A 14,423-nucleotide genomic window follows, 5' to 3' on the forward strand; every position below is an offset into this window, starting at 1 on the left:
AGACCTGGGATCTTGACCCACTACTTTCTATATGTTTGGCCTTCGGAATTTGACTCTGACACATTTCCAGAGGTTTCAAAAGGCCACAATGAAATATCAAGCACGAAGGGCAAAGTTTAACTGAATATATTAGGCGTGTCCTTAATTAGATTGAGCGTACAACAATTTTTTTCCAGTTTCATTATGGAATACAAATGATAAACAATTCACACCTCTTCAAAATCAGTATTTAAAACGAACAGAAACGATACAAAATATTACTGTAAACGCACAACGATGACAAAACATAAGAGTGGGAAATGCTATAGCTAACTGTATATAATATATATATACATATACAGTTACAGTTCCCTATTTCTTTGTCTCGTGCGAAGAAATCAAGGGGACATCGCGTGTCATGATTTATAATGATATCGTCAACAGGTGAAGTGAACTGAGTGATTCTGCGCATCGCAGTTATGAAATAACACGAATAACAAAAGAGAAAAAATAACTAAAATTATTATATCGGAAATATGTCTACAAACCTAACAATAAGGACTATCACGTAAGCCTTTACTCTACCCTGTATAATAATGGACCCTACCGGTAGAAGTAATCAGCTGATAGCTGAACAGCTGTTGTTGAACGTGTTGGTGCAGTTACTGGATTTTAAACAGGTCGCGAGAAGTATCAGCGACTTCACTGCTTTTTTCTTCTTCTTTCTATCTCTACGTTTGTCATGACTTAGAGAAACAACAACAACTTTTCTCTAATGTTTGTATCCAACAAAGCATAGTAAATATTGGCTAAATAGGTTTTTGCGTCAAAAACACAATGTTATATATTTTTGGCCATACGACTGCATTATTGAAAGGCCAGTGTGTAAAAAAGAAAGTACTTAGCATAAATGCATACTTTAACAATAAATCCACTTTCCCATATAAGTAATCCATTCGTATTAAGCATGCAGTAAAATCTTAGAAAGAAGTTGCAAACTTGTTTGCGTACATTCGTTAATGATTTTAAAGGAAAAAGCCTACAGTATGCTTACAGTTGTTGTTCATGTTAAATAACGTACATAACTAAAACATCTGTCTAGAGCAGAAAGAAAAAACAACATAAATATCTGGAAGCGAGTAAAACCTGAAATATAATGAACAGTTAAAACTGCATAGGTTCACAAATCATTGAAATGTTTGTTTTAGCATAAAGCTACACAATGGGTGAAATGAGCTTTGTCCAGTACAAGCAATCGAACACCGGATTTTAACGTTATTAAGTCCGGCAAAACTTACCGTTGACCCACAAGACAATAATTCTGTAGAATTTCTACTTCTGATCTCAGAAAGACGATAATAAAAGTAATGGCAAATCGGTAAGAGACGTAGGACGAATCAAAATATGTTTAGTCATGTTTTACTAAGAATGTAAATGAAAATCCCGTACTAGCCTAGAAAAAAACACACAAATTTTTACCTTTGCATCTGTAAAGGTGGAACGTCGATGATAAGAGACGGGGGTCGTTTCTTAGTTTCCGGTTGACCTTCAGCAAGTCTCGAATAGTCAGTATCTGTATCTTGCAGACGGGCAGATTTCCGGCTTTCTACCAAACGAATTTCTTCTAACTTCTTTTTGAGAACTACAGCCTTTGTAACGTGTGGACTGTGAGAGGAAGGCTCCACTGTAATGAGAACTTGATCTAAGTTTGGTCTATGATGGTCAACGATTCCTACAACTTCTCGACCTTGGTAAGTTACGTAAACTCTTTGTCCATTTTTCAGTTTCACACGATGAACACTTTGAAAACCTGGGCCGATTAGTTCATGTAACATAAACTCACGGACGTTTCTGTCCTCAAATTGAACACAATAAATATTTTCTTGGCTGTTTTCACCCGTTTTGGTTGCTTGAATAACACCCGGATAATACCGTCCGTCCTCAAGCTGGGCACATACCCTTGTCCCTAAGACAGAACGCTTTGCCAGACGTTTTCCCGTTGACATTCTTTTGCATTCTCGTCTAATACTAGAGTAACTATATCATGAAGGATCAATTTATATCGTTAAGAACTAATAACTTAAATCAACGTAAGCATGGTTTGACAATAACCATCATTCTATTTCCATTCGCTTTTCAGCCGTTTACGTCTTTTGGCGATCTCACATTACCTGTTCCCAACGTCAACAAAACCATGTGATAAATGACGCTTCTGATTGGTTGTTATTATTGCGTCACAACGAATAATAGTTTTTTCTTGGAAAGAAGTAGGTTAAACGTCATAACCAAAGAAGCATAACCTCAATGTTTTTGTAGACATTGTAGCAACAACATTTATCAGAAATTATTCATATATTTTGTTTAATCTTTGTTCTAAGAAAAGTCACAGTCAAAACATAAAGTCAATTTTTATATGTTGGGTTAATCTATGTTATAAATAATTTTCAAATAACAAAAAACACCCAGTTGATTTCACTAAACTATACATACGTTAACAAGTAAATGTCTCATATTCGCGTGTCTTCAATACGTAGAATAGTATAAATCTAGATATAATAATTTGTTTCAGTTTTGTTGTTTTATTTAAGTAAAATCTTAGTTTTCAACAGTCTATTTATGAAGTGATAAATTTTTACAGCCGCCTTAAATGTTACCGTAGGCTAAATTGCCACATATGTATAAAGATGTAACGATACATAAAAATTAAATAATATATGAAACCGTTAATCAGTCATTTAGTTTGCTTGTTGCTAAGGGCAGAACCACATGATGAATTATCTGTCCTGTACTTATCACGAGCATCGAAATAAGATTTTTAGCGCTGTAAGCACCAAACTTACCAATGAGTCACTGGAGAAAAGAGCTATTATTTCGGGGTTTTTGAATAAATTTATCCATTTATTAAAGTAAAAAAAGGTATTTAAAAATTATGTTTGTCTATCTGTTGAAATTCTGTGTACAAAAAAATACACAATAACAATTATCATAAGATACATGTAAAAAGGCATAAATGGCTTGGTGGGGAGGAAGAAAGCGCCTTTTTTTTGGTATTTGTTAAGCTTTTGGACTTGATTTTTTTATGCAGAGAAAAAACCAGAAAAGCATTTATTAAATGTTAAACAATGTTACTAAATTTATGTTAAATAACAAATATCAAAATTATATTTCTCTTTTCCTTTGTGCTAATGATTGTCTTATTTTATTTCTATTATAACTAGGGCTCTCAGAAGATCCCACTCTCTGTGGTGAACACAACACAGATATCCCGTTGCGTAGAATTTCGGTTAAAAGAAATAACCAAAAAGTCTATCAAAATAGGCTTCTCAGTGGAATATCAACGCAACAAATTAATATTATAAAAAAAAAACATTGCAACTATTATATGAAAAGACACGTCATATACTCTTCACTGTAGGCATTTCGCTCATGTTTTTTGAATTATCCGTTTTTTCACATTTTCATATTGCATTAACAAGACAAATCTGCGTTATTTTTTAATTCTATGTACAATTTGATTCGCCTCTTAAATTAAGTTAATTACTTGATGGAAGATCCAAAAGCTTAAGTTGTCATTATATTTCCCAAAGAAAGTAAATTATTACCAGAAAAATTCGGCCACTTTAATGTTTAACTTCAATCACCGAGTCCCCGGTTGGTACAACGACAAGTCTATTGATTTATAACGCTAAAATCAGGGGTTCGATTACCCTCGGTGAACTCAGCAGAGAGTCCGATGTGGCTTTGCTATAAGAAAACACACACACTGAACCCCACGAAAGCAAGCGAGTTATAAATTTTGAAAGTGCAGAGTTGTTTGGTCATTAAGCACAAAGCTACATAAAGGGCTATCCGTGCTCTGCCCAACTCGGGGTATCGAAACCCGGTTTATAGTAGTATAAACCCGCAGATATACCGCTGTGCCAGCGGGAGGCTTGGAAATGCAATAAATTGAAATAAGAATGTTAACATCTCAGTATTTCATGATTATGAGATCTGACTGCAGTACACGAACGAACAAACTAAACAATTACTTTTTAAATCTTGTACACAATAAGCAATGAGTGTTTGGTGGAGGAGTGTGATAAAGAACTCACAGTACATGTTAATTATTTCAAACTGTTAAAAAGGCCACACTTTTTAAGCCGTGCGTGTATTAATTGTTAAAGAGATAATAATACGTTGTTAAAATGCATTTAAGTATCAGTGTGTCAATTAGACATTGACCCGGCACTTGTAATCGCAAACCCAGATATCCATCAGACCTCTTTTGATCATCCATGTATCTATTTAGTAGCCCTTTCCCCCACCTCTGGGGCGAGAGTATTCCAATCGGTTTCGTGTGTGTGAATACGTTTGTGTTTCGGTGATCTTATCTCCAAAACTAACTGACCGATATACACGAAAATGTAATATAAGATGGAAGTTAGTATAGGACAGTTCTCTCCAGATTTAGTCCGGTTCCCAGGCATTTTTCACAGCAGATACCCAGTTCCAATTTTCATACATGTGCCGTCCTTAATTTTAATGTCACATCTCTTGCTTAAAAATAATTTTAGTGCCTATTCTCTTCTTTGATATGCTGCAGACAAACTTCTAGAAATTAATTTTTCACAACGACAAATTATTATTTCATATTGAAAATAATTATTACACCTTCAAAAATAATTTCTTACTTTTTCAATAAATATATTATTACATAGAGCCCACACCGACTACTTTTCGTAGTACGAGGGTTGCAGGTTCGAATCCCCGTCACACCAAACATGTTTGCCCTTTCAGCGGTGGGGGTGTTATAATGTTACAGTCAATCCCACTATTCGTTGGTGAAAGAGTAGCCCAAGAGTTGGCGGTGGGTGATGATGACGAGCTGCTTTCCCTCTAGTCTTACATTGCTAAACTTAGGGACGGCTAGCTCAGATAACCCTCGCGTAGCTTTGCGCGAAATTCAAAACAACCCAATCCGACTACTTTTATTGTTATTAGGTACCGAATGTATTGCCATCTATTGATTTAAATGTGTTATAATTCTAAAAAATACACCCTGTCACAACTGTACAAGAGTACATTTAGAAAATGTTTTTCTATTACATTATTCTATTTATGTGCAACTTTTTGAGTTTAAAATTTGTTATACACGAATTTTATTCTGATGCTTATAAAATCAATAATGCTTTAAAGTGTAGTTGAGATTAAGAGAAAAAAGTCAAATTTCAAAGTGTTTTTTTATTACACGGCATCGCATCTTATGTTTTATATTCTAATTTTTGTTGTTGTTTAAAAAACTTCTCAAAGATATATTTCACGATTCAAATTATGCAAACTACTGACCACCAACTTGGTGACTAGTTTTTGTACGGTCATTATTGTTGGAGTCTACTTATTACTTCATACAGAGTAATTTTTTTTTTTTTTTTTGCTATATCACTAAGTGTAAATAACTGACAAAAAATTGATATAACCACTAATTTCTGTGCAAGACAAATAATAGCACCAGCATTAAATGATGATGGGATTAAATGCGTCGTTGTTGCTGTATGGTGTTGTAAGGTATTTTTAATGTATCAATTTAGATGTTAGTTACAGGACACGAGATTAAAGTAGGCCTAGAAATCTATAAAGTTCTAAATTTTACGTCAAGAAGCTAGTAAGTTTGGAGAGTATCGAGAAACGAGCTTATATTATAAATACTTGAATCAGTGTGTCAGTGTTTTTTTTTTCTTTCATTTGGTATAGAGCCAGTATTTCAGAAAACAATTAGTGAAAAATTTGGATCTGAGTTAACTATCGCTTTTGTTCAGAAATGGTCCGGCATGGCCAAGTAGGTTAAGGCGTTCGACTCGTATTCTGAGGGGCGCGCGTTCGAATCCCAGTCGCACCAAAGATGAGCGCCCTTCTCAGCCATGGGGGCGTTATAATGTTACGGTCAATCCCATTATTTGTTGGTAAAAGAGTAGCCCTAGAGTTGGCGGTTGGTGATGATGACTAGCTGCCTTCCTTCCCTCTAGTTTTACACTGCTAAATTAGGGACGGCTAGCGCAAATAGCCGTCGAGTAGCTTTACGCGAAATTCAAAACAAACAAAGAAACAAGTGTTCAGGTACTGATTCGATTACCGTATAAAAGTAAATTTATTTTTACGTTAGTCATAGTACTGTTGACGGGGTATTTTATGTTCAAACATGGCCTGGCATGGCCTAGCGCGTTAAGGCGTGTGCTTCGTAATCTGAGGGTCGCGGGTTCGCGCCCGAGTCGCGCCAAACATGCTCGCCCTTTCAGCCGTGGGGGCGTTATAATGTGACGGTCAATCCCACTTTTCGTTGGTAAAAGAGTAGCCCAAGAGTTGGCGGTGAGTGGTGATGACTAGCTGCCTTCCCTCTAGTCTTACACTGCTAAATTAGGGACGGCTAGCACAGATAGCCCTCGAGTAGCTTTGTGCGAAATTCCAAAACAAACAAACAAAAACAAATGTTCAAACGTCTGTGGTAGGCTTAAACTTACAATATTGTACGAATGGAAGCAATTTCTAAAAACGTTAGTAAATAAATAAGCTAATATGTTATAAGGGCTAGACTTCAATTTATTTTCAACAAATAATTTAAACGAATCATCAATGAAGAAAACAACATATCAACACAGTAGCTTTAGTTTCGATATCTGATATGTCAATTTCAGAACGCTTTAAATTATTCGTGATGGCGATAAACCCACTTGAAGTAAAAATATATCTTCAGGTTGTCTTGGATATGGCGTAAGAAGGTCTAAACATTGTTCTCTGCTTTATTAGTAAAAGTGTTAATACACATACCAGCCGTCCTGAGATATATTAGGCTTTATATTGAAGTGTTTATTTTTTGTACTGATGGCTTGTTTTTCTTGATGAAGTTTTTGTCTGGATGTGATTGTGGTGGAAGCACTTTCACCAAGTCGAACTCTTTTACTGTTATGTAGATATGTGGCATATTGGTTAAAGGATAATAATGCATACTTGGTAAGAATCTGCAGAACAACAGAAGATTGAGAGTGAGTGCAAAAGGATAAAATCAGGAGCAATAATATTTGTCGTTTGTTTATAATTAAGCATAAAACTATACAATGGCCTAACTGTGCTTTGTGCACCACGAGTTTCGGAACCTGGTTTCTAGCGTTGTAAGTTCGCATACATACCGCTGTGCCACTGGAAGGTCAGAAGTAAAAATACAGTGAATTTTATAAACTAGATTTTAAAAGAACTCACCAACTTTGAGCTCAAACACTCAGTATATGCATTTAAAAATGAATTAGTACTGTATTAGATGAAAAACAGTGAACTGATTTGAAATACCAGTAACTAAATAGGAAATCTTGTAAATGTTCTTGGATTTCACTTGCAATTAGTGCCAATTTCATGGTATGAGGGTTAAACGCTATATCACTGAAGACTATAGTGATTCTTAAGAGACGTGCTATACACAGACAATTTTAGAGTCAGATTGTAGCTTTGAAGAATGTCTAAGATGCCTTGACAATACTAGAACCATATAAGTAACTATTTGCAAAATCCAACTTCTGATATAGTTATAAATAGTAGAGCTTTCAAAAACCTGCCCTTTTCATTCATTTGCTTGTTGTATATACTTTTTTCTTCTATGTCTTTCCCAATACCATAATGTACATTTCTTGTAGCTCAATAAATATATTGCTGTACCATTGTTCTTTCAGTAGTGGGATTCTTTTAGGTTACATGGTGAATGTGAGTGTGTATTTTCTTATTGCAAAACCACCTCGGGCTACCTGCTGATTCTACCGAGGGGAATCGACCCCCCGATTTTAGTGTTGTAAATCCGTAAATTTACCGCTATACCAGTGGGGGATTATGCGGTGAAAATAAATGAAGGTCTAGTGCACATAACAATAACAAATTAGTTTTATTTCATCCTTAAGTTTTCTTTACAAACCTGTAAACTTTATAAATTATTGTAGGTCTAAGTTAATGGTCACTATCTGCATTACACTAACAAAAAAAAATCAACTGACTTGTACAAAGTAATTCAATATGCACGATAGGTAAAAATTGATCCAAAAACGAAAACTGCTTTGATTTGACAGAAAGAAAACAACCTTTTTTCTGCTTTATGTTTCACTGCAAGCTTATTTAGTCAATTGAATGGATAATCCATATTTATAATTTAATCATTGCTCTAGATGTTTTGCAAAGTCTTTCATTTAATAATATTCCTGAACATTCTAAGACAAACTTAATCTTAATATGATGTATCTACTAGCTAACACCTAAGTTACAACATTATAGCTTGTAACGATGTCCCTTCCTTGAGTGTGAAGTCCCATGCGCAATTTTGATACAAAAATTGAACATTACAATAAATTTTCCATTCACCAAGCCTTTTCGTGAGTTTCTTTTCCACAGCCCATGGTATGCAGATGGGATGGCCTCTTATTCCTTGTTATCACTGGCTCTCCTCCTCCTGAGGGGAGATTTCTTGAGTAAATGAATGGATGAACTTGCCGACGGTTCACTCTTTGATGATTTTCTGGAAGTAGTTTTGTCAGGAACTTTGAACTCCTTTAAAGATTGAAGTTCTGGTAATACGTTCGTCTCTGATGTTACCCAGTTTTCTTTCGCTGGCGTAATTCCAAAGATAATCATAAAGGATGATCCTCAGCTAGAGTCACTTATCATCGTGGACATTGCAAGCCACATCACTGATCCTTTTCAATATAGCTTAACTTTGTCCTTTCCTGTAGCAGGGACTGTACAGTCATACCATGTCACCTCCATGGAACTCAATCTTATCAGCATTAAAATTACAGCAACTTTACATTTTATCTCTAGCTGATTTAATTTTTGTTTTGACCAAAGTAATGTGTTGCATCAGTGGTGTTCCTTGATCACTCTACATATTTCTTGTAAGAATCTTCTGAGCCATTATTTTCTCTACGAGAATACAATAGGCATGTTTTTTCCTAGTGCGCTGTTGATCACAAATTATGCACCTGTAGAAATATTTGTGCAGCTGAAAATTTACTTATATAAGTTTAACAGGATAAATATTAAAAAAAAACAACATATTTCACATTATAAAGTTCCATCTCAATGTTGATAGATAAATGTATGTACTTTAATATTTTTCTTCATTCGTTGGATAACATTTTACTAAACCTGTGTATATAAAGTGCAATAAGCCTTCGTCTATTAAAAATGAAGTGAACACATAATTGTGCAACTGGAAAAAAATTATTAAGAAAAGCTCTGAAAAACGTTTTCTCCTGAACATCAGTGGTGATAGTATATTTGTAGCTGCATGTATTGCTGTACAGTAACTCATCAGTGACAGTGGAAGAACTTAATCTCGAATTTTCTAATTTTCATCCATATATGTAGCAAACTGAGTTAACAGCGCGCAGTTCTATTTCTCTACCATGGTGTCAGAAGGTGGATAAAGGGCTGTTGTCCTGGTCTTTTTAATCAAATGAACCTGAAATATTTTCACAAACAACTCTAATTCAAAGTTCCATCCCTGTTCTAAATTAAGTTCCATAGGCGCACGAACTTTTGAGAAAAAATTGTTGACAATCTTCTTTGTAAGAGATTTTTCTCCTTGCTTACGAACAGTATATAAAGCTTTGGATCATTTCGTGAAATGGCCCATGACAACCATAATGTGTCTTTTCTCATCACTAATAGCAGAAGACCCAGCACATCAACACAAATTATCTTCAATGGAGCTTTAACACAATATAACTGTAGATAACAAGCTGCTTTTATTTTTGTGGCACTATTTGGTCGCAATAGAGTTCACACGTTTAACATCAATTTTCCAAAGACTCCTGACACCCATATCACTAGAAATGTTCTCTTACTTGCTCTAGCGTACTTTTAGTATCCAAGTGTTCAGCGGGTCGAAAGTTGTAGAGATGACAAAATGCTTCACAATATAGAGATTATGGTGGTACTACCTGTAGTCATTGTTTCTGCTCACTAACGTTTTCTGACATAATAAGCCCTTTTATAAGCATAATGAATCCATTGTGCCAAATACATCTTTGTTGTCAGAATATGTGAAATGACTGTTTGCCTTAAGGGTTTTGTTGCACTATTAGTAAGCCACTGATTAATTGGGTTTAAGCTCTTATCTCTTGTCTAAGTATCTTCATCAGTTTTCTATTATCACTTGTGAATAATAATTTTCAAATACACTTTACTGTATTTTAGGCTAGAAGTATTTATATACTGTACTTCCCTCTTCTCACAGTGTTTAAACTTTTCATTAGTTCTTCAGGACAATGTGTCATAATTTACATGGCTCCACCCAGTCGTATTCTTGGAGTTTTTGAATTCATCTTGCTATTTTCCCTTCTGGATTATAAAAAAAACACAAAAAACATCGGTTACTTTAATGCTGTACGACCTGTCCAGAGTGTAAATTTTTGCCCATGTAGATAAAAGTGGATCTACCTCTAAACTCGAACGGTACTTAGTATTTCTTTCCAAGTTGTATAATACTTCTCTTCTGTGTCGTTTATTGTCTTGCTATAGCAGGTAATAACATTTTCACTTCCATGTAGTTTACAGAACAAAACCGCTCAAAAACTACTGCCACCTATCTTCTCTAAATGGTTGGATCTTCGAGAACTGGGTATGCAAATATAGGAGAAATGGTTAGTTTTATTTTCAGTTTGTTGAATTTTTTTTTACATTCAACAGTCCAACAAAACGTATTGGCTTTTCAACCAACTTTTGTACAGGACAATCTATGTCAGAAAAATACTTTATAAAATTATGATAGAGAGAGAACAATGCTAAACTATCTCTTATCTCATGCAGACTCTTTGGTGTTGGCCAATTCTGTACAGGGTGAATTTTCAACAACGAAGTTTTCTGGGAATAATTTGGGATTCAACTTAAGTTTCTATTTCCTCAACTGATCTAGAACCAACATAAGCACTGTCAAAGGCCTTTCAATGTCACCTAAGTAGATAAGTACGATGTTCCATGGTAGTTGAGACAAAGCATACACCATTAAGCATTGAAATGTAGCAGGAGCATTATATAATGCAAATAAATGATAAGTCAACAAATTGCTACAATATAGTTCCTCTGGTAAAGGCTGTCTTCTTCCTAATTGTTTTCTTGACTTACACTTGCCAGTATATGTATTACACTTGCCAGTATATGTATTTAAGATCCAAAGTTGAAAGCAATTTTGATCCAAAGTAGAATCAGCCTTTGGCAGTAGTTAGGAATCCAACTTTATAACTTCATTCACAGAACCTTGTGAATCCATTTTTTTCTTCACAAGTATGCCTGTAAAGCTCATGGACTATCACTCAGTTCCACAATTCGTTTCTTCATGACTCCTATCTTTTTCAAAGCTTCAGTCTGTTTTGCAATTGGGACTCATCTAGTTAACTGGTAAATTAAAGCTACCTCTCCAGTATCAATCTTGTTGAAGTATTTCATTTGTTGAGCCCAAGCCATGATATACACTGGAGAAAGTATCTTGATATCTTATGAATAAGTCATGTAATCTCTGGTAATAGCCAACTGTAAGATCTCCCCAACGCTGGTTATATAGGCCTTGTAAGTGAGGTGATAAGCTGTCCTTATAACGAAATTTCACATAAAACTTGTTATTCTTTGATGTGGCACTAATTCTCCAGAACTTGGAGTATGTGATTTTACTATGCTGCAGTCACTAGATGTGAAATGAGTATTCCACTTCTTAGTAGTACAATGACTACTGAAAGTTCCCCCCTTTGATGTAGTAATTTTCATATAGAGGGATTTCCTAGTCATAGATCGTGAAGCTATTTGAAGTTAGCCTAACCTCAAATAGATGTTTCTGCATGAAGTTAGTTTCCAAGATAAAATCTTTAACGTCAGTCATTAGATGTGAAGACATTTGCTACATTAAGAGTAATTTCTAAATATCTTGCTAAAGCTTAATGTTCACTTGTTTCTATCAATTTATCTTCTTTCTTCACCTCTGTAATTTCCCACTTTTATTTACCAAATCAGGTCAAAAAATTACAGCTGTAGAACCAGCATTGATCAACATACTCCAAGCCTTCCACCAGTGAACCTATGAACTGGTTTCTTTAAATAATGAACTTCTTATCTCACATGGAGAAAATGAAGTATTCTCAATACATCCAGCTAATTCTTCTTTTTAATGTTCAGTTGGGCTCTGAGTCTCATGCTTGGAATATTTTCTTCTAGATTTGTTAAAAGATTGTAATGGTCATATTTCTGAGATTCATATATTTTACTGACATCCTTTGTGAAGAGTTATTATTCTACAGAAACTTTTATCTGCAGTTTCTGACAACACATCTTTTCTAGTTTCACTTGAAACATCTATTGTCCTCCAGAAATGATAGGATTAGATGGGCAACTAAATATACAGAATGGAGGACTAATATGTTATGATACCTATAAATTGGTCATGTGCAGCATCCAGGAAAAATAATTGGGCAAACCTTTTCAAATTTTCTGCAAGAACAGCTGAGGTTTCTTCTTTAATTCATAGCTCATTTCAAAACTTTTCTATGGATACTTCCTTTTGGTATGTTAATCTGAATTTGTTGGACATTGCAGCAGCCAATACTTAATAGATGTTATAGCTCTCAGCTGGAAGTTTACTCAATGTCACTGAAGCTGAAATTTTGAAATGGACAGTGGGTTGAATTGCTCTTTGCTATTTCACCCACTCACCCTGGAAATTATTTTAAAATGAACTTCGTATGTCTCCCATGATAGATTTTTAACCATAGCTCATTGGCTTTTCAATTGGGCAGTGTTAATGAACTGGTCGACTAAATTCTGAAATTGAGTTTGGTAGTGAAAGAACTGGGGTATTTCAGGAAAAATCCTTTGGTCACAGATGAAACAACAACAATAGCAACAGGTATAGACAAAATAGATTCTCTTACTCCATATTGTATGGCAGATGATGTCTTAAGTTAAAATTCTTGGGCAGATGCAGAATGATGTCTGTCTGGTTTGATTTTTGCATTCACCAGTTCATTTTACAATTGTTTTATTTTGTGATATTTTTTGTCTTATTAATATTATTGTTATAATCTATCTTTAATTATCCAATTTTGTCATTACATCTCTTTTTCAATTTTGTTACTATAGCCATTGTATTCCAGTAGCACAGTGTTGAATCTGTACTGGAAACCTAGTTTTGATACTTGTACTGGGTACACCATAGATAACCCATTATGTAGCTTTGTACTTAAGTGCAAACATATAAAATTGAGCCATTCTGCATTTTGTCATTCTTAATCTTGCAACAACTCTCTAGATTTCCAATAACTTTATCAAGCTTTTCATTTATAACATTTATTTTTGTCTTTAATTATTCTTCTAATATAATGCCTCTTTATTCAAACTCTTGTTTTACATTACTGACACTAACCTGATGTTATACATTACTGTCATCAACCTCTTGAGTTTACATTATTGTCATCAACCTCTTGACAGGTCTAAATTAAGGACAACTGATGCCCTAAGTACAACCCAGCAATGGTGCCCCTCCATTGCTTAACTGACAAGACATTAAGACTCAGTAAGTGCTGAAAGTGAAGTAAAAGTTTGAAAATTTATAACTCTTCTTCAATTTTTTCCAGGTCAGACCCCACAACTATATTAAATAAAAACTTTTTTATTTTATTCATTTAACAGATTGGGCATGGATCAAAATCAAGCAATGATTGAGGCCTTTTATTAAGAAATGATGAGGGAAATCACTTCTTTGATGAATAATAATTAAAAACGAATTATTTTTACTGTACATTTGTTCTCACTCTGAGTATATTCACGCTTTAATGTCAACAAAAATAAAAAATTTACTCAAAACCCTTTTATCTAAAAACTCTCACTTTGATGTTAACAATTTCTCACTTTGAACTTAAAACCCTGTAAGCAAATTATTTACTTATATCTTAAAATATTTACTTAAATTTTAAAAAGTTTTCTTCTAGATTTTTAATTGCAAAGACTGTGATCAAGCCTTCAAAACTAATTTGGCATAACAAATCCACTTCCATACTGAGCAGAGACAAAGCATCCGGCCTGTCTTGTCACATAGTTGTTCTGTTGGGATTTTTAATATGCTTCAGTTGAGAAAATGAACACTCAGCTGTACAGTTTGTGATCATTAATGTTAAAAATATACACAATGCAATATCTATGTTTGGAATCTATGTTTGAGTCACAAGACTCACTTTTGTCTTGTGAAATTATTTTATATAGTTCAGTATGACTGAATCTGGTTTTTACAGTTTTTGTTGCACTGAACTTATGGTGCACATGTGAGTGAAACTGCTGAAGTTCAGCAGAGAGATTAGTGTCCAAGTCCTCTGAGTAAGCATCAATTAACTTTTGGGAACACTGAGAATACCTTTCAGTTTCAGAAGATGAAGTGACATCATTTGACACAT

At 34.5% G+C, this 14,423-nt stretch overlaps 1 protein-coding gene across 1 annotated transcript in view; it reads right to left on the bottom strand.

The window, feature by feature from the left end:
- Positions 1 to 2,143, bottom strand: part of LOC143223333 (zinc finger protein 704-like) — a 43,969-nt gene extending 41,826 nt beyond the window's left edge. Inside the window, exon 1 of the mRNA XM_076451201.1 lies at positions 1,459 to 2,143. Within this exon, the coding sequence (XP_076307316.1) occupies positions 1,459 to 1,985 (527 nt within the window). The 5' untranslated portion in view covers positions 1,986 to 2,143. The remainder of the gene's footprint in view (positions 1 to 1,458) is intronic.
- Positions 2,144 to 14,423: the final 12,280 nt, after the last annotated feature.

The sequence above is a fragment of the Tachypleus tridentatus genome, chromosome 8, assembly GCF_004210375.1.
Source record: "Tachypleus tridentatus isolate NWPU-2018 chromosome 8, ASM421037v1, whole genome shotgun sequence".
Classification (NCBI taxonomy): Eukaryota; Metazoa; Arthropoda; class Merostomata; order Xiphosura; family Limulidae; genus Tachypleus; species Tachypleus tridentatus.